The sequence below is a fragment of the Anoplophora glabripennis genome, unplaced genomic scaffold (assembly GCF_000390285.2).
Source record: "Anoplophora glabripennis isolate ALB-LARVAE unplaced genomic scaffold, Agla_2.0 scaffold1, whole genome shotgun sequence".
Taxonomy (NCBI): domain Eukaryota; kingdom Metazoa; phylum Arthropoda; class Insecta; order Coleoptera; family Cerambycidae; genus Anoplophora; species Anoplophora glabripennis.
The window spans coordinates 769,943-790,632 of record NW_019417028.1 but is presented as its reverse complement, the minus strand read 5'-3'; the positions used below and the strand labels follow the sequence as shown (position 1 = coordinate 790,632).

The 20,690-nt window shown below is 32.3% G+C and overlaps 1 protein-coding gene across 1 annotated transcript in view; it reads right to left on the bottom strand.

Annotated features, from left to right (window-relative positions):
* The window catches only part of LOC108911720 (chondroitin sulfate N-acetylgalactosaminyltransferase 2), a 218,456-nt gene that overhangs the window by 128,022 nt on the left and 69,744 nt on the right, over nt 1-20,690 (bottom strand). The window contains exon 3 of the mRNA XM_023455836.1: nt 8,335-8,397. Coding sequence (XP_023311604.1) covers nt 8,335-8,397 — 63 coding nt within the window. The remainder of the gene's footprint in view (nt 1-8,334; nt 8,398-20,690) is intronic.

Here is a 20,690-nt window from a genome sequence, read left to right as displayed (position 1 = left end):
AAAAAAAAGTGCTTCAGACCGGAAAAAATGAATATCTCGGAAACTTCTTGATTTTTTTTTACCTAAAAAAGAATGTGGTTATTTAAGACACAGAAAGATATACTTTCACCACGTTTCGTCAAAATTAAATTATTTTTGCGGAAATGACAAATAAAAACCGAAAAATAAGAAAAAACCCTGTTTTTCGTATTTTTCTCGGAAATTTTGAAGTTATTTTAAAAAGTGACTTCTATAAAAGTTGTAGATTTTTGTATAATTTACAACTTTTGTATTAGCTACTTTTTTGTTTGACATCAACTTTCGCCAGAAATCTAAATGATACAATTTTTTACAACTTTTCAACCCCCCCAAATTAACCCTCTGCTACCCCTGCTCAGGCATTAATTTTTTATTTATTATAACCCCTTTACCTACCATTTCCACTTATAAAAGTCCAGGTAACAATTTTCTTTTTTTTTACCTCTAAATGAGTTATTTCGATCGGTCTAAATTGGGTGTAGAACAGCGTATTTTCAGATAAATAAATAAATATCTCCTTTTAAAGTTATTGGGTAGCCACAGAGATAATTCCTCCCAAACACGCTACTGACCACAATTTCCTCTTGTCTCATTTCCCTGAGGACATCGAGAATATCAATTTCCCAACAAGCTCCGTCGCGCTCTCCGCAGTTCTCTTATTTTATTGCCTGGGCGGTTCGGTTGCAAGTTGTTGGTTGTGGGATTACTTTATTACTATCGATTATATCATAGTTGGTTCCCTCCGGTGAATGTTTTCTTCGTCGCCCGGTTGTTTCGCGGAGAAACAAGATTCGTTGGGAAACAATTTTTCACGGGCGACTGGCAGGAGGCCGCGGGGCATCGATAAAAACTGGAAAAGTTTTGATGAAGTTGATACTAGTTCAAAATTTCAGATGAAGTACGTAAACGACTGGTGCACCCGTGGAGGGTTCTCACGTGGATTGGCTTGAGTGATGCTGTTAAAAAAACAAACATAAATTGGTGGGAGATGTTGCTGGAGCGGGAAGTTTTTCTTGATCTGATATCGTACATTCACGGAATTGTTCTTGCAAATATATTTACGCCGGAAGGTGCTGTAGATTTGCTTTTTATACTTTTATAAATGTAAAAATTCACGATTGAGAAAAACCATAAATCTGAATGAATAGAAACATGTTTCTTTATGACACGTTTTGGAATGTTTCTTTTTATCAAAACACATTATAATGGCAATTGGATTAAATATTAAATGGATTAATTAATGGATAGTCTCTGAAAAGATGAGTTCAGTAAGTATATTTTTTTATCTCCTCCCACTATAGTATTTTCGGCTCGTTTACGCTAATTTTACAGGAAAACTCCCGAAGATGACGTCCATGTCCAGGTGCCGGTGCACCAGGTATCCGGGGGGTGCTCGCCGACGCCAGATTAGGAATCAGCGACCCGAAAAACCCCCGGGAGTCAAGTCTCGTTGCATTTAAGAGTGAAATTCAGGGGAAGCCTCGGAGATGACGTTTATCATCAATCCTAAGCTCCAGGTCCAGATGGACCAATGTGAAGGTCATATTCAGGATCAGCGACCTCGAAAATCCCAGGACTCTGACTTGAGTCCATTCCAGGTATCATTACATACATTTTCTTCACATAATTTTAGAAAGCGAATGCAAAAAACCCCATCTTGATACGACTTGATCGTAAAATTTCGGAGGTTCAGTGCTTTACTTCCTCGACTATTGGGGTATTTTGATATATCACGTTCTCCTCTATGAAAATAGTTGACTTCATTATTATTGAGTATTCACTCCACAAATTCGCATAGACTTAGTAAACTTACGTAAACACAGATCTTGCGAAAAGAACAACTTGAAAACGTTTATTATTCTAGCACCGGATAATACACAATATCAAATGAATAAGGTACGTTTAGATGTAAAAATTTTAAAATATCTATATATTAGTTTTCCCTTTTTAAGTCACCTGTATATTCGATGTTGCCGGTGCATGTCGCCGTGATGAACTGTATCAATTAAATATTTGAATGGCATAGTTGGTTTAGGATTAAAACTTTTGATTAAAATACCCGATAATAAAACGAAACATATCATGCCACTGTATAGAAAATATGTTACATGCCGCCTAGAAAATTTTGAAAGTTGCCGCTATTTTTTTAAATATTCAAATGCAAGAGGTTACAGGCAAATAATAGGAATAAATTAGTATGGTAAAATGCCTCAAATTGTTGCAAATTTTTTTAAATTTTCCAAATGCACGCACCAGGACATTGTTTCCGTCGATCCCCAGCGACCGTTTTGGTTAATGGTGGGGCAGATTTGATTGCATTAAAGAGACATGGGGGAGGGAAACTGACAAACGTTGCTGAAGGGTATATGGAGGAATCTTTTACAAATAAACTAATAGTAATAATATTGTCGACTTTTCGAGTAAAGTTCAGCCAAAGTTTAATAGTTGTACAACTGCAACATAACTATAAATATAAACAAACAGTTATAATAAAGGTATAATATGGGAAAATCAATAAATTTTATATTTACTAAATAATGCATTTTTGATGTGAGTTGGTTTGCCTGCGTGTATTTATGAGTATTTATTGTATAAAATATAGATGATAAAAAATAGGTACGGGAAAGTTAACTTTCGAACTAAACTAAAATACTAGAATATGATATTTTGAGGTCTGAAATTGGCCCGAAAAGTACACATTTCCGAACGATTCCAGAAAAATTTCTTCTATGGGTATCTTAAATAAAATTCAGCTCTTAGATACACAGCAACGCCGTAATATTTAATATCCGACATCAATATCCCTTTTATTTTACATGGGTTCGTCGACAAAAAAGTGATATAATACGCGATATCGAATGTCAGTTCTTGTGGCCCCACGACATCTTTTGATACTGTATTTATATTCACCGTATGAAAAGTATATTACATTTTCCCTCTTTTTCGCCCGCCTATGTGACATTATGTCTTTCCCTAAACCTGGTTTTCCCCCTGTGAGGCGTATAAGAAGGCGCGTACGGGAAACGTCAAAAAAAAGGAGGAAAATTGCATTTCTTTCGCATCGAAAATCCCCTCGTAGGTGCTCGAGGTTAGTTACTGAAAAAATATATTCATTCGCGAGGATGGGACTTTTATTTGAAGCATAAATCATTTTTCCCTTTACTCACTCGACTGAGTGTTATTTTGTTTGGTTGAGGAGTTGATAAACACTTTTTACGGGAAAGACTTGGTTACTTTTTTACGCCACGATCCTGCCTCGCGCGTGATTTGCGCTGACAGAAACATTTGTTGGTAAATCGTGTAAGGAAAGAAATAATATGTTTTTTTTTATGGGAATTTATTACAGTGAACATGAATAACGCGACTTTACCAAACGCAGAAACTAAAGAGAAATCGGGTCGGCAAGTTTGACAGTTCCGAAAACTCTTATTTTGGGTATTTTGCCATCTGAGAAAGTATTTTAAAAATTAATGAAATAAACCCTTGCACCAAAAAGATCAATCAAGTTATTTTTGTGAAAATAGTTTTGTCTAACCTAAAATATCGCACTGAAAAAAGCATACAAATACAAACAAAAGTAAAGGACATATAGATAGCGTGAATAGGGGCTCGCTGAGGTCCGTTTTGCACATATATTCAAAATTCGGAAAATAAAAAAATCGTCATAAACTTTTTTTCCAAGAACATACCCATTTTTATGATAACTAAAATTGTCCATTTTTATAAACATTTTTTGTGCAGAAATTCTTTTTCCATCTCTTCTCCTTAAAAAGTTACAATAACAATCATTATACAAAAATGTATTCTATTGTATTGGATCTAGTCATGACTTAATTAACATTACCGTGAAAAACAATCGCTGTCACTCCTGTCACAAATTTGTTTACATATTAGTTGCTATGTTATTTAAAAAAAACGAAAACAAATAGAACAACACATATACATACATATATTTCTACAAGAATGAGTACTTGAAACATCAAACATGTGACGAGAGAGTTGAATTACCCCAGAAACAAACATCATATCTCAATCGGGATTCAACTTGGGCATAGTATAAACAGTTCTTAGGACTGTTCTAATATTTCGAAATAAATAAAAGTTATTGAAGACAATTTTGATATTATATTTTTACTATTACATTTCCAGTTAAGGTTTGTGTCCAAATTTAAACCTAAAAATTTTACTGTCACAGAATCAGTAGGTAGAGAACCACTATTAATATTCAAATTTAATGTTATACATTCTATTTTGAGTAGTGCAAAATCGAAGTGCTTGAGTTTTTTCAATATTAAAATGTAATGAATTTTGGGCAAACCAGTTACTTAAGTTGTTCAATAAAATATCACATTATATAGTAAAAATAACACAGGGCCTAAATCAGATCCTTGTGGTACACCCAACGTTACCAAAGAACATTCCGAGTTATATTTACCACAAACATTCTGATTATTATAATTTATGCTTACAAATTGCTTCCTATTTTCAACAAAAGTAATTATCCAATTTAATGCGGGTGCTCGAATACCGTAGTTATTTAATTTCGATATTAAAATTTCATGATTAACACAATCGAATGTCCTGCTCAGATCGCAAAAGATCCCAACAGGACACTCGCCGTTTTCCAAAAAGTTTAAAATTTAAGGAGAGAAATAATAAATCGAGTGACGCTCTTAATAAGAAACATGGAATGTCATCAGCTCCTTACGAATTCTTACTTTTTAACTTATCTGTTAATAAGAGCAACAATTCGTCTGTTGCGAAGGGAGTTAAAAATAAGGAGTTTAATTGTGAAGCCGATTTGCCCATGAAAGGTAAATTACTGACTGTTGGTACCTGATTATTTATATTTAAAGGAAATTTAACAAAATATAAAAAATATTAAACAATTTTAATTGTAAGTAATAAATATAACAATAACTAATAACAAAGCACAAAACAAAGTATAAAATTATGATTATTAATTTAAAATATTTTGTACATACATACACCCTGTACATACACATCACAAACAATATTAGAGAATAAATATTATAAATTACACGATCTCTTTTCCAAAAATGAACTTCTGATGTACTTAGTTTCAGCTCTTTCGTCGGGAGGATACACCAGTGAAAGCTGTCAAGAAATAATAACAATGATGATAATAATAATTGAAAATTTAATAAAAGTACAATTTCTATGTGTATGTAAGTTTTACATCCTCCAGATACACCCTCTAATCGTTAATGATACGTTAAACACGCTAACGAGGACTAACAAATCAAGAACTACACTTCTCGCAGCAAATGATCGACGAATAAAGTTAGACGCCTGTGTCTGGAGGTGTTACAAACTATGCAATGCTTTAGAGCGACGGCGACGTGGAGTTATTGTACAAAGCAGGACACAGTTGTGTGAACTTGGTTTAAGACTATATGGCATGCCTGGATATTCGAATGTACCTACGTAGGTTTCCCATCGAAAATGATAACTTTAGTAAATTTAATTCTTGAAAAATGTGGAAACAAAAAGATATTTTTGTAGCAGTGGTTTTTTACGTGATCAACTTGGTCAAAGGTGAAAGCAGGAATATAGGATGATTACAAAGAACCATTGATCTACAATATGTGCCGGATGGTCAATAATATTCCACCTACAACGCTCTTGTTAGTAGCAATTTAAGTTATCTGTAATGTTTGGTTATACCCATTTTCTTCCCAATGAGAAAGTATTTCATAAATCGGTTTTCTGGTGCTTTGGTATTAACAGATTTCTGTTTCATATGTAATAAAAATATAGAAATTAGTTTTAATACAGTACAGGTAAATATTTACTAGTATTTAGATGATAAAACGATTTCTATCGTTAAATGAAAATAATTCTCGGAACTGACTTATTCAAATTCTGAAAATAAAGTTTCCAACGCTTAAAACCTCTTTCAATTCACAGTTTTGGACCAACCGAAGCTGTAAACTCTGATATACTCAATCTAATTTAATTCGCATAATCTGGATTTGTGGAAAGTTTGGAGTGGGGATTTGTAGCACTCAAGCCGTCAAAATCGGAGTTGGCTTTAGATACCATGTTTGCGCATAAATTTCAATTTACGTTAATGCAAAAAAAACAAGGGCTTGTATAAAAAACTATAATAAATATCAGTTATTTATATTGCTTTGACGTATTTATGTGAGGAGAAACAGTAAAAGGAAGACATATAAGTATACAGGGAATCACAACACTATACTGTGTCTACGGGTGAAGTTGAAAAAAGAAAACTTTTGATAAATATTTGGGTTAGTATTTTGGCATTTGAGAAAACGAAAAGTTAAGAACAAATCATTGACTTGCAAATATACGGGGTGTTAAGGAACTTATGTCAAATATTTTTGCCACAATGTCCGTTTTTTAAAATCTGACTTAACTCAACATTGCAGAGAGCCACCTTTTGAGAACTGCTGATGTTCATAGAAGATGTTCGATGTATCCAACATTTGCTTGCACACAAGCTTCAGCGCGACGTATCCAATTTGCTCGCACGCGTTGCAACATTGCGGGATTGCTAAATAAATGTATCACTTTCTAAAGAAAACTTGGAAATACGGCTATTAAATGTATTCTTAAAAAACAGCACAGTAATCACTGCAACAATTTATAACAAACTGACTTTCGAATACAGTCCGGCTTCATAAGAAACCTACAAACTCGTAAAAAGTGTTACAGAATATTTTGTATGTACTCACCGCGATAAAATACTTCAGCAGTTCCAAAACAGTTTTAAACACATTTTTAATTAGCTTTTTTCTCTATGACCTTAAACTTCCGATACAAGTTTGTGACATCAGTTAACTAAGTTTTTGCTCCTTTTTAACCCCTTTAAATTTTTGACATAAGTTCATTAACACCCTGTATATTGATCCCTAAATACTAGTCGACATATACAGAGTTCTAAGTTTATAGGTGCATATATCTTTCAGACAATAAGTAAAAAACAAGTGTTTAAATATTTTATGAGTAATTTTTTATGGTAATTTTGTAAATTATAATAACCTTTTAATTTTGTATACGAATTTTAAAATTTTATAGTTCATTTCAGTTACTTTAATATTTTATATTTTATTCATTGATTTTGTTTTTCTAAATTGAAGAGAAAAGAGGAAACTATTTCTATCTACTATTTTAGAAATATTAAAACAAAAATATTGTTTCTAAACATTTTACTCCAGTACTGTGTAGTTTTTGTTTTTTTTTAAGAGACTTGTTTTCCAAATATTTTACGTTTCACGTTCGTTATTTAGATGAAACCTTATTCTGTTTAACAAAAGTAGACATTCAACATAGTCAGCGTTGCCTTAATTAAGATCGTGCATTTTAAATTTGAACTTTCAGATATTAAAGCGAGTTTCACTTTTATGGAACGAAATGAACTTATTAAATTTGCATAATGTTGATTCACCTTGTAAACAGTTATGTACAGGGCTAGATATTTAGCGAAATTTCAAAGCAAAATATTTAATGAACACTCGCCTGCATTCATTATTTCCGTTTCAGAATAAAACGATTATGAGCTTCAAGATATTAGAAAGTAACTAATTTATACGCTTGTAAGTACTGGACGTCTTCGCTTATAGCGTTTTATACGACATTTCACAGAAACTGACCGGTTGTTCTAGACATTAAAGCAAGTGAGCCATATGTACAGGATTATTAGTCATAAATGTCAGAATAATCGAATTGAAGTTTTTATGATATTTACTTTTGTCAAGGTGTTTTCAAAGATCATGGCAAACTAAACATGTTTTCTTCTTTATGAAACGGAACACCCTGTATAATTTTGGATTTATGAGCCGCACCCACAGAGCTTAACCCGAGAACAACAAGGAAAAGCAAAAAATTTCTAAATAAAACTAAGGAAGTGCAATATAACTAGCGGCAATTAAACACATATGCAACGGAATAACCTGCAAAAATTTTGGTCATTTGTTTTAGATGACAATTTTTTTTTGCCCGCGTAAGGGTGCGGCAAATTACATTCGACACTTCACAGATTTTTTTACACCAGGTGAAAGGTATCAATTTTGCCATGAAATTTTAACAAAATAAGCTTCCTCTTTCTTTTAAAATAAAACAGCCGAGCCTAAATTTCGGTATTTCTGCGGTTCTTTTATGATTAATTGTAAAGTTGGCCATGGATCTCAAATTTGTGTTTACGAGCATAAAGGCCTCAAAAAATGCAACAAAAAACGGATTTTTGATGTATATCGTGTATTAACAGCCTGTATACTCGTAAAAATACACTCTCAGTTAACTGGTGAATTAAATTAAATCGATACGAACCTGCTAGGTGTCTCGGTGACAAGTACATCGGTCATATGTGATTTTGAACCAGGTAAAGTCCTCCTGAAACAAAATAATGTTTCTTATTAATCTAGACAACTTGTTAACATTTTTTGCATTGCTGTTTCAAAATTTCAACTTTCGTTTTGCATATACGAGGTTTGATAAAAAAGTAAAGGGAATTTTCAAATTGCGCGTGTTGTATCTTGTCTGTCGAGTTTATTCTTGCTTTGTGTATTGGTAACACTGTCAGTGATGTACCTGTCAATTTTTAGGCAGCTGCCACTTACCTCAGTGGTTTTGGCGATTATTTGTGTCGCGAAATGTTGGATCAGAGAGTTCGTTTGATACGTTGTGTTAAAAAAGGAATTAAATGCAGCAAAACGTTCAAAATGTTAAAAAAGGCCTTTGGCGATTTTACTATGTCACAGTCACGGGTTTTTCAATGGTACAAATGCTTTCAGGAAGGAAGGAAGACATTGAAGATGAGGCGAGATTTGGTCAAATGTGAAGATCCTTCTGACCTTGAGGGATGGGATAAAAATTGAAGATAACTCAATACTTTCTAAGAAAATTAACAATTCCCGATACTTTTTGATCAAACCTCGTACAAGTACCTATATTTTAATATCTGCTAATATTTAGCCATACATTAATATCAAAAGGTCATATGTATCATCTGAAATCGACAGACAGGAAGTGAACCCTCATTAGTTCACTAACAAGCATTGAAAGAAATATTTCACCCATTATTTCTTGTCATAGTTAAAGGTGATATTTCTGACACCGCCAAGATCTGTCAAGTAGACGAGGGTTAAGAAATTATTTCTGTTACGCCTAGAGGCCTCATTACTAGACCTCGGCGAATTTGAGGAGATGACAGTGTTCGAACGTAGGGGGAGCTGCCGGATTGCGAGAATTTAAAAACGTTCTGCGTAGGCAACGGAATTTGTTTTGGGCGTCTTCTCGATTTTCTTCATTACTTCATTACTTTTGTTAGTTATATCGCTTTCTAAAAGTCATCCATACCTATTGGCTGACCCTATAGTTGACAACTCTTATCAAGAGAAGTTTTTATTTGAGAATTTTTACTTGAACGTTTCAAATTTGTTTCAAGTATCTTGCGCGCGACGAGGGCGGCATTCACGCGCGTGCGCGGGCCCCGCGCTCCTCCCGGCTGCAGGTCATTCATTAACGTTAACTTTTACTGCTGCTAGCGCGTTTATTAAATGAACTGTCAATGTAATACTTTTTGGAAACAAAAGTTTAACCCTTTCTTTAACTGTCTCTAATATCCCGGTCCGATACATCCAATAGTAAATTAACAATTAACATTATATAAAAAAACATTTTCGAAATTGCAAAAATGTTTACAAAATTTAAAAAGTACCTATTTTATCTGAGTTTTTTACTTATATCTTGGAATCTATACATTTTCGAAGAATATTGAAGAGGAAAAAAAGTTTTAGAATTGAATTTTGCACAATATACTATAAGTTAAAGATGTTTAAATTTATTACCGATGTTGCAAAATAGTAATAAATGGTGAAAAAAGGCAAAATAATCAAGTCTTTTGGATAATTTTTTAAAAATATTTTAATTGCTCCGAGGGCATTCTAATTTTGGTAAAAAAAACTTTGGAGTATAATAAAACAACCCACCAAATTTCACTAAAATCGGTNTTAATGTATGTCGCGAAGTAACACCGCAAGTGCTCCAGAATGTTCGACAACGGTTTGAAGACAACCTGTATCATTGTATGCAAGTTGGCGGACAACATTTTCAGCATTTACTTGACTAATACCGTAAGTTTTGAAGTAAAATTAAATCGATTTTCGCATTTCTCGTCAAAAATATTGTTCGTATTTTCAAAGCTGCATATTTTCTAAAATAATGAATCGATTTTCAAAAAGTAAGAATCGATGTATAGAGAATTAAAAGCCCTTTCTAATGACCCCCCACTTGACCCCCATTCCCATTTGAAAAAATTTAGGGGATATCACCCCCACTTAGGGGGTTGAAGACAGTTGTCCCCCTCAGAAACAAATTTGACCTGTTTTTGGATTTTGCCGAAATGTTACTACCCTGTAATGCCTTGCGGTACGTTTTCGATGGGCTACCCTGTATATTTCACCTATGCTATTGCATTTTTCCAATGAAAAAATTTGTTTACGTATATATTTTCACACGAATATGAATGTATTTAGTTATAATTATTACAATTAATTATTTAAACAAATTTTAAAAAAAATATATTTGGAAATTAATTTTTTGTTAAATACAGATAAAATTAAGAAAAAATTAGTACTTTAAAATTATAATTTTTGAAAAAAACAAATTGCAAATTGACAAATGTAATCTAATTGTTTAAAAATAAAAAAAGAGTGTTAAGTTTAAAAATTTACTGTGGTCGTCCTAATCAACCGATTTAAATTTTTCAAAAACCAGTTGAAAGGTAGAGCGGTCTTTTCTATGTGAAAAATTTTTTCAAGTATCTAGATGCTTTATATGAGGCTGTGCAACATTTTGAAAATTCGAAAATTTAAAAAAAAAATATTTTGCGAGAACTATCAAACCGATTTTAATGAAATTTGGTGTGTTGTTTTATTATAGTCTAAAGTTTTTTTTACCAGAATTAGAATGCCCTCGGAGAAATTAAAAAATTTAAAAAAATTAACCAAAAAACTTGATTAATTTACCTTTTTTTCATCAATTATTGCTATTTTGCAACATCAGTAATAAATTTAAAAAATTTTAACTTGCAGCGTATTGTGCAAAATTCAATTCTAAAGCATTTTTCCACTTCAAATATTCTTTCAAAATGCATAGGTTCCAAGATATAAGTAAAAAACTCAGATAAAATAGGTATTTTCTTAAATTTTTTAAACATTTTGGCATTTTGAAAATGTTCCGGACCTCGCCCAGATCTAGGAATCTACACTTTTATTATGTGAGTTGCACTGAAGGCAATCCAAAAAAACTTTGCTTGTCCCCTCTCATATCCACCTCAAAACAGATCCGCCCTTGTCTACCTCTAAAAATGAAAAAGGTACCCTAGAAACGGTACAGCAAAGGGCCACAATTAATTTATATGACAATTCACTTTGATCCTGTCTTGATCAGTAACAATTCATTCCCTTACATCACCCGTTATAATGCTAGTAATATACATCCACGAAACAGCCCAGCGATATCAAGTGAAGCGAAGTTTATTCTCTTTCCCCGTTTCAACATTACCAAGATATTCGTTACGAGGGATCTAGCCAGATTTTAATATGATTGTGCCGTGCGGTATTTCCTCATTATTCTGTTCCTAACGTAATTTTTGATTCCTCCGCCAGGGCTGTTACAACAAGACGAAATTGCGTATTGATTTTAGTTTACAAAAGGATGAAGTAAATGAAGTGAGGCTAGAGCAAATAAAGGGGATTCTATTCGACCGAATTGCGGAATGAAAAAAATTAAGGATTTTGGCTAGAAGGTCCTAATTGGATGCTTCCTTCTGCAGGCAGTTTGTGTCTCGGACACGGACATCGACTTCATGAGAATCGATCTTTGTTCTGATGCGGAATCACACCGAGTAATTTGCCACAAATTGGCATAGTTCGTGTAACTCTGGGAACGTCGGAAAAGCATGGGCGTCCGCAAAATATCCAGCGAGACTTACAATTAAGAAAAGTGTAGCAAATAATTATCACATATCTCTATCAAAACTAAAGCAAAAGCGTTTTCCAAATTGCATTTTTAACACATTGTAGCTTGGTAAAGGAATATTTACATTGAATTTTTTTCATGTCAAAAACAACTCGAATTTCCATATAATACATAGGTACAAAATATACACATACAAGATACGAGATAGGAAGGAAAGGAACCATTTCAATTTTATTGAATCTATATTTATTAAAATTCAAAACACAATTTCTAAACCAAAACAGGAAACAGCTGTAACCAGCGGATCAGCAGCTAATTTTTAGCAAAAATACATGTGCAATTTCACATCTCTCCAAAGTCACGTTGATTTAATAATATATGACACGTTTTATTAAAAAACTTATAGTTTTCTTGCAGATATCTTTGTTCAAAAAGTCGATAAATCCCTCCTATGTCCGATATAAAATATAAAGTGTTAATATTTTTAAATTATGATACTAAATAAAAAGTTGGCGAACCCTCCAAGCAATAAAGGTCTAGATATATGTCAGCTTCTTCTCAGGACTTTATTTATGGTTTTAGAGTCCCCCATAAATTTTATTTTGCGGGAGATAAATAATATCGGGATTCGGGATGTATTCTAATATATTTATCCTTTCTGCAGGGCTTAGAGGGAAATAAAGTGTTGGTTTGCGCAGCAGAAAAAAAAGTTATTATTTGTTATTTCACAAAAGCGTAAAATAAACTATACAGAACTCATACAAATCATTTTTATCAGTTTAAAAAATTGTCAATAAAATATCTTTTCATTGTATTAATAAATAAGAAACTTTGATGTATTAACAAATATACAGGTTGATTTATTAAGACCAAAAAACATCAATAGTTTAAAAATATACTCAACAAAAAAGTTATAGGAGCAGAAAGATTTTCATTTTTTTTTGTGATTTTTGAAGCTATGTAACTTCGTGAATAAAGAAAAAAAAGCATCTTCAAGCTTGAAGATTCTAGTTTTGAAATCTTGAGATCACTTTCGGCGCAAGTAAAAGAAATAATGCAAGGCAATTTTTGTTTTTTTCATGGCCTCAGAAAATATTTTTCAGGCGTAGTCAATCGTACAGCGAACATGTTTTTGGGAACTTGAATCCTCTTCGAGGACCTTCTGGTATGTTTAAAAAGAAATTATACTCAGCATTAATTTGAAAAACTGCAAAAAATTAATTTTCCTGTTTTTTTTTTTGGAAAATCAACGACTACTTTGCAAATTTTGCGAAAAGTACCAATGTTTGGTCGAACCGTTTTCCTGAATCGTCAAAGTTTTATAAAAAAATTAAAGGAGCTGGTTTATTGTTCCTTAAACAACAATTAATGATTAAGATGAAACATTTTTTTCCCACAATTTCGAGTTAAAACTCATTAAGTATCGAAAAAAAAAATTCCAAATTTTAAAAATAATCAAATAATTTTTCAAAACTTTTCTTCTAATTTCAAAAAAAATATTAAAATATTCAATCTAAAATTGTAAAAAAGCGGACAAAAAAATTTTTAAGAAATTTTGAAAAATTTGTTTTTTTCCCAAAATTTAGAATTTTTATTTTTCGATAGGTATTTGATGAGACTATAATAAACTACATATTTTTTAAAACAAATTTAGTAAAATGGCCCTAACATTTTTTTTTAGACAGAAAAACAGTAATAATAGATTTAGTAATGAACAACGCTTTTGACACGAAAATTAGACCAAGAAAATTAGCGAAGATAAAGAGAAACTCGAAAAAATTCCTATCCGCGATATTATTGTAAAATTGTCTAAAGGACATACATAATACAACATCTCTTATCTCGTGAATCAAAAAATTTTATTAGCTAACTTTTCTATTTAAACAAATAAGTGAGGAAAACAGTTTTTTCACTTTGCAGGGAAAACCATTTCATTTAGCGAAAAGTGACTCTCAGAGAGCTTGTAGGGAATAACATTATCTACAAAATGAGACTTGCTAAATTAAAATCGGTAAATAAACAAAAAAGTTATTGCAAAAAAACAAGAAAAGTGCCCATTTTTAAATTTGTTTATAACTATCGCATTTATTGTTAAAATTTTATAAAACCTATGACAAGTTGAGGGTTTTGTCATACTTTAAAAGTGTGCCAAAAGTGGGCGCTGTAGATGCAATAGTTTTCGCACAATTCATTTTTTTTATAACGGAGGCTCCAAAAGTTATGAACTTTAAACCTCTGTGCAGGGGTTAATTTTCAACCAAACATGATTCTGAAAGGGTCATTGTAATCTTAAAGATGTAATAAAGCGACCTATTAAAAAATATCACTGTTTTCTTGACATTAACATTCTCAAATTGGCCATTAAAAAACCGTGCGTTTTTCACTTATAAACAGTTTGAATAAAATTGTTGCTATTTATGCTACCTCACCGAAAATAGATTCAATAGATAGCAGGCAAAAAAATACAATTTTTTTTTTAAGAAAAGCACCCTCTTCGACCAACAGGAGCCAAGATAAGAATTTTTTTTAAATCGTAGGGCAATTGTTTATAAACATTGAATTTTTCGCAAAATAAATTTTACGACGTAAACTACGATTTCCCGTGAAAATTGAATTGAAAAATGTGGAAAATTAACGACTCACGACACGAGCCCTTTAAAGAGAAGATATTTGCTAAGTAAAGTGAGTCGCGCGCGCGAGAAAAGTGAAATCCAAAGTTCAAATTGATGCGCGCTATAAAATTTTGCAATATCTCGGCTTCTATTCATCGTAGAAACTTCTTTTATTTTTAAACTGAGGTAGTAGCTCGACGAAAAAATAACAATGGGCATATTTACGAATTCGTAGAATAGCCCCGAACTCCAGAAAGAATGCATCTTTTATACTTAATTTTTTTTAATTTACAAAAATGTCACAAAAATTATTGTTAAACGAAATATTAATTAAAATTTCAATTTCGGAATTATTTTACTATTATTAAATAAATAAATGAAGCTATCGTTCATTTAAAAAGTTATTTTTGTCTGTCAGTCACTTTTCGCTAAAATTGATGGTTTTCCCTGCAAAGTGAAAAAACTGTTTCCCTCACTTATTTGTTTAAATAGAAAAGTTAGCTAATAAAATTTATTGACTCACGAGATGAGAGATACCTTGTATTATGTTTCAAGTAAAAATCTTATTTGATTGGCCTAAATGTAATTTCTTCTAAGTTTGATTTAATTGTTTCCTGTAAATATTTATTAACTCCTTACGAGAAGGGAAACTTCCTGATGAAACAATCCCCAGAGAAATGTGGAATTGTACGGGCTGTTTCTTACGTGATTAGTCTTTGTCAAGGTTGATTATACAGGGTGTAAGAAGTTTGACTGCCATTACTTCAGCATGAGATAGAATAATCATAAATGAACAAGAAAGTTGTATATTACAGGGGCGTAAGATTAACAATTTTCAAAATTGCTTCTCCATCGCGGTACTTAGGCCTTAGGCCCCTTGTACACCCCCTTTTTATTACTCGAGTACTTTTCTTCATACCATCCTACCAAACCACCCCTTGGTGGCAAAGTCTCGTACAATTTTTATGTATGATAGTATGGTCTTGAGTTACAGATATTTATTGCTCTATTCTCATTACCACTTTATCGGGGACCACACGCAGGCGGAAGGTGTTGAGCGACCCAGGTCTCTAGTAGGCTGCCACAGCCACATCCCGAACCTGCCTTATGTCACCCATCCAAGTTCCAGCCTGCGTCCGTGATGCTTACCTCGGCCGATCGAAATCCATCGCCCAAGACACCCGGCTAGGCGGTCCCCGTATTCTTGAGATATTCGACATTTGATTGGGCATAAGTATTTTAAAAATATTCATAGTTCTTTGAGTTGAGTTCAAATACCTTAATGTTACAACATTTATCGCATCTAATACAAAACAAAAACTATGAATTCCCTTTGGGACGGCCAGAAGGGCTATTAGTTCGGTAGGTACATTACGCAAATACGACGGGATTTAGATCTGCGTCCGGCAAGACGCGGAAGAGAAATCCAACTCTCCGTCCGCTTTGGCGGATTTCGGCGTCTGTGGTAAATTGGGAAAATGGATAAGGCAAACTTTGAATGAAGCCGCACGAGAATATATGATTATGTTTGAGGAGAGTGAGTGGCGGTCAATAGCCTGAGGCGGAGTTGGTTGGGAGAGCGCCCACGTTAATCGGGATTGGAAATTATAACAGATTCATTAAAGCTGTGGGACGCAATTGAAATGGGATTTGGCCGAACGACCCAGTCGAAAATGTTTCCTCGAAGCCTTCACAAACACACTCGATGTGATGGTTCGCACGATTGTGTTTTTTATGAAACCCTCTCGAGGGAGAGGATAAGTTTATTTTTTAGTGACTGAGGGGATTAAACGCGTGATTAAAATTCCCGAAGTGATGCCGCCTCCGTTAATCCATTTTTCATGAAAAGTATGAGAAATATGATCATGCTTTCTTAAGTAACAAGTAAAATAAATACAATAATTCTGTAGAAACTGAATTCGATTTTTACAAACACTTTCTACAGAAAAACTGTACAGAAGATTGCAATAATTAATGGTACTTCATGAATCAATAGACAAATTACTTTAGTCCAGACGGTATCTGTTTCAAAAAGCCATATTTCGGTGAATCCAGGGAGATTTTTGGCTTTTTGGCTTTCAAATATCACTAAAAATGAAAATTTTTCTATGCGCATAAAAAAAACGTGGGCTTAACTTTTGGCGGCACAATATGTTCAAAAAATTCGAAAAATGTCATATTTTCCTATTTAGTTACGTATCTTTTCAAGAGTTGATTTTAGCCGAAAATGGAAGAGGAAGGTCTGTAATTAAATTTTGTACAAAGCATGACTAGTTACAAATCGAATGAAACATGATTATTATTGTAAAAATCGGAAAAATCGCCAAAAATAGAGCTAAATTGGGTGTAGAATCTTTATACTTGGCTCAAGAAAACACCATGTTATGTAGAATCATCACACCAAATTTCATCAAAATCCGCTCGATAGATTTTGCATAATAATTTTGCAATCCAGATTTTGAAAAAAAAATGCAAATTTTCAAAATTTTGCACAGCAAAAACCAAGGCCCTTAGATACTTGAAAATTTAATCACATATAGAAGGGCTCTCAAGCTTTCAAACTTTTTTTGAAAAATTCGAATCCGTCAATTAGGAGAGCTCTGGCGCTTGTTTAAACATTGGTCGAATTTTTGTACTTATAAACAATTAGAACTTTGTGAATATTCAATCAAATCAAATTTTTTAAAGCAGGTTTTAAAAGTTCTTGGAAAGACGCTTCTTTAAAAAAAAAACAGATCGATTGGTCAATTAGTTACGTAGTTATAGCCGATCAAAGTTAACCGTCATTTACACTAAATGTACTGGGACATCCGGGCTAATTTTTCGAAAAATACCTTTGGTATTCCGAGTACTTACCAGGTCTAAGATTACAATACTTTTCTTCATTGGCAACCTACTTTAAAACGTGTTTAAAGTTATTTATGCAAGCGAGAAATTCAAGAAAATCGTACGGGTGGTTTCAAATGCCTATCGTTATTGGTCTTTCAACAGTCCGATAGTTATTTATCTTTAAACTTCCTTTACTTGTCAATTTTATTTTTCTATTGTATCAAAGGTAAGTGCATAAACTTATATACTGTTTATCAAAGATCAAAAACAAATTTATTTAAATATTCTGAAATTGTTTAAACAACAATTATTTTCAAAATATGACGAAAATTAGTAATATAATGAGTTAATTTCTCATTTGCTTATATTTTAAACAATAAATAATATTTGAATTATACTTTAATCACAAAAAAAATTAATATTAAAAAAAGAATCTTTCATTTCAATATATTATTTCGTATTCGAAAAATACGACCTTGAAAGAAATAGATACACGTATATACCGTTAGGAAAAGAATCTCTACAACCTGTATATACAGTGTTATTTTTTTTAAACCTGACATAAGCCAACTTTTTTATTTGAAGTAATAGACTAGTACTTCCAAATGCAAAGTTGTAGGAAATAACTTGATTAAGAAAAATTTACAAATAATTTTTTCCGGTGTTGCCATTTTAAAAAATATCGTTTTAGTAGCTACTGCAGAAATCTGTCTTTTCTATAAAATGACTTTTTGTGTGAATTTTGAGACGCCGTTCATCGAGCCGTTCATAATAGGCGAGCAGTGCATCCCTTTAAAGACGCACAAAAAAACGAGTGGACCGATCACGGATGGGGGCCAAGATGAAACCTTTTCTGATCGCTATACTACGATGTTGCGACCAAAAAACCTTAATGACATTTTTCTGTATCAATGGTCAGTAATTTATTATTAAGAAAAAAACTTGGAAAATTACGAAAACTTAAAGAATAGATATGAAAACACATTGTTTATATATTTTGGGCAAAAATATATAATGCAATCTACTCTAAAATTAAATTTATTTATTTTTCATTTAAATGTGAGGTTTGTATTGGTAATCTTAGATAATAATATACGATATTACCATTAATTAAAAAGTATACAGTTGCTGAATCAATAGTTTACGAATCGATATAGAAAAATTAAAAAACTCCAGGACAATCCGAGAAAACGTAAATGGAAAATGGTGAATTTTGGTTATTTTTCGACCTTAAACCGCTCGTAGCTCGAAAACAAAGCTTTTTTCAAAAAAATCAGATGGGTTAAAAAGTGCTTATTTTTGCCCAAAATGCATAACCAATGTGTTTTCATATCGATTTTTTAAGTTTTCGTAATTTTGCAGGTTTTTTGTTAATAACAAATTACTGACCATCGATACAGAAAAATGTCATTAAAGTTTTTTGTTCGCAACAACGTAATTTAGCGATTAGAAAAGGTTTCACCCTGACCCCCCACCGTGGTCGGTCCGCTTGTTTTTTTAGGGGTGCTCCGCTCGCCTATAAAGTTAATGTTTTGTTAACCACATTCAACAAAAAAAAAAAAACATAATTACAATGATGGACAGGCATTTTCTTAAGTACGTAGGGGACCCAATTTGGTATACATCCAATTTATCTTTGCTCGTTATCAGATTTTAGACAAAGCCTCATTAATTTCAAAACAAAACTCCGTTTAATATATTGCTAATTGGATAGTTTAAAACTACAGAACACAAGAAAATCCAAGAGTTTAAACTGACGATCATCAGATAAGTAAAGTAACAACTAGAAACTTTAGGGAATTCAACGATGGCGGATTAGAAACTACGCGAAACTATTTCAGTTGTAATTAAATTGGGAGGGAGGGTATTTATTTATAGTACAGTATATTTTATAGCTTTATTGTGGCAGTGTGTTGCAGGACATTAATTAAAATTACAGGGTGATCTTTAAACATGTCGGCAAACTGACACAGAAGATAGAAAATGTTGTTTTAGGAGAAAAGTTTTCTTTTTTGTTACATTATAAAAAGGTAATACAAACAATTTCAAAAATTGAAACAAATGAAACAATGCTCCTCGATAGCGGGAGAATTGAAATTTTCACTAAACTTTCCAAGTCTTAAGCTAATCCATCGAAATTGCAATTGCATTGCAATTATCTCAATTTCCCTTGAGCGTATTCAAGTAGGTATGTTTGATGAATCTACCTTTAATAGTTTACGAGAATTTCGTAATTTTTCTTATTTTTATTGCTATTGAAAGTAGTTTCGGATCAAATTAAAAATTACGGTTGACATTTTTGTTTCAGATTACAATAATCAAGTGGTCCAAGAAATCTAGACTGTAAAAAAATTTCACTTAAACTTCACTCAATTTTACTCAATAATTTCTATCCACACCTGATTGAGTGAAATATTCACTCTATTAGTATGAGTACAACTTAGTGAAACTAGTGCATCAGAAATGAGTGAGTTTTACTCAAATCTGAGTTACTGCTAACTATCAATTGAGTGACTTTTGACTCTATTCTAAGTATATAAAACCAATTTAGAGTTGACTTTTTCTCTAATATGAATATGATTTAAATTGAACTATTATTGAGTCATTTTTTACTCAGACTTGGTTTTTAATTAACTAAATATTGAGTGCAAAAATAAATCACTCATAAATGATTAATTAGGATATAAGTACAGTGTTGAAATTAATTAGACGCTATACAGCGTGTTCTGCAAATGATGAACTTTCAAATTAGGAGAGATATTGTAAAAATAATGTCCCAAATATACATTTTTTTTTTTGGATAGTATACAGTGTCCCACTAGTGCGGGAAAGTCCAATATCTATGTTAAAATGAGGAATATATGGATTTTTCCTTTTACTGTGTTGCCACATTTCTCAGAATGTACAAATTAAAAATATATTCAACTATACAGGGTGTTCCACTTTTCCTGGACAGACACCAACTTTGGTTTTTTAAATGGAAACACACATTTTTTATATTTTTTTCGGATTCTACATAAAAAATAAAGGGTACTTTGTGTAGAATAGTTCTATTTAGATAATCACAGTTTTTGAGATATCTCGCTTGAAAGATTTTTCTGGTCGATATTGGTTGCTTACATTTTCTGATACTGACAGGTTATACTAATAGCTACTAAGCCCATTTTTTTATCAGATGTTTAGTAAGGATGACTCTTCCGAATCATGCTCCAAAAACTTTCCTGCGTTATACAGGGTGACCAAAATATCATGTCAAAATTG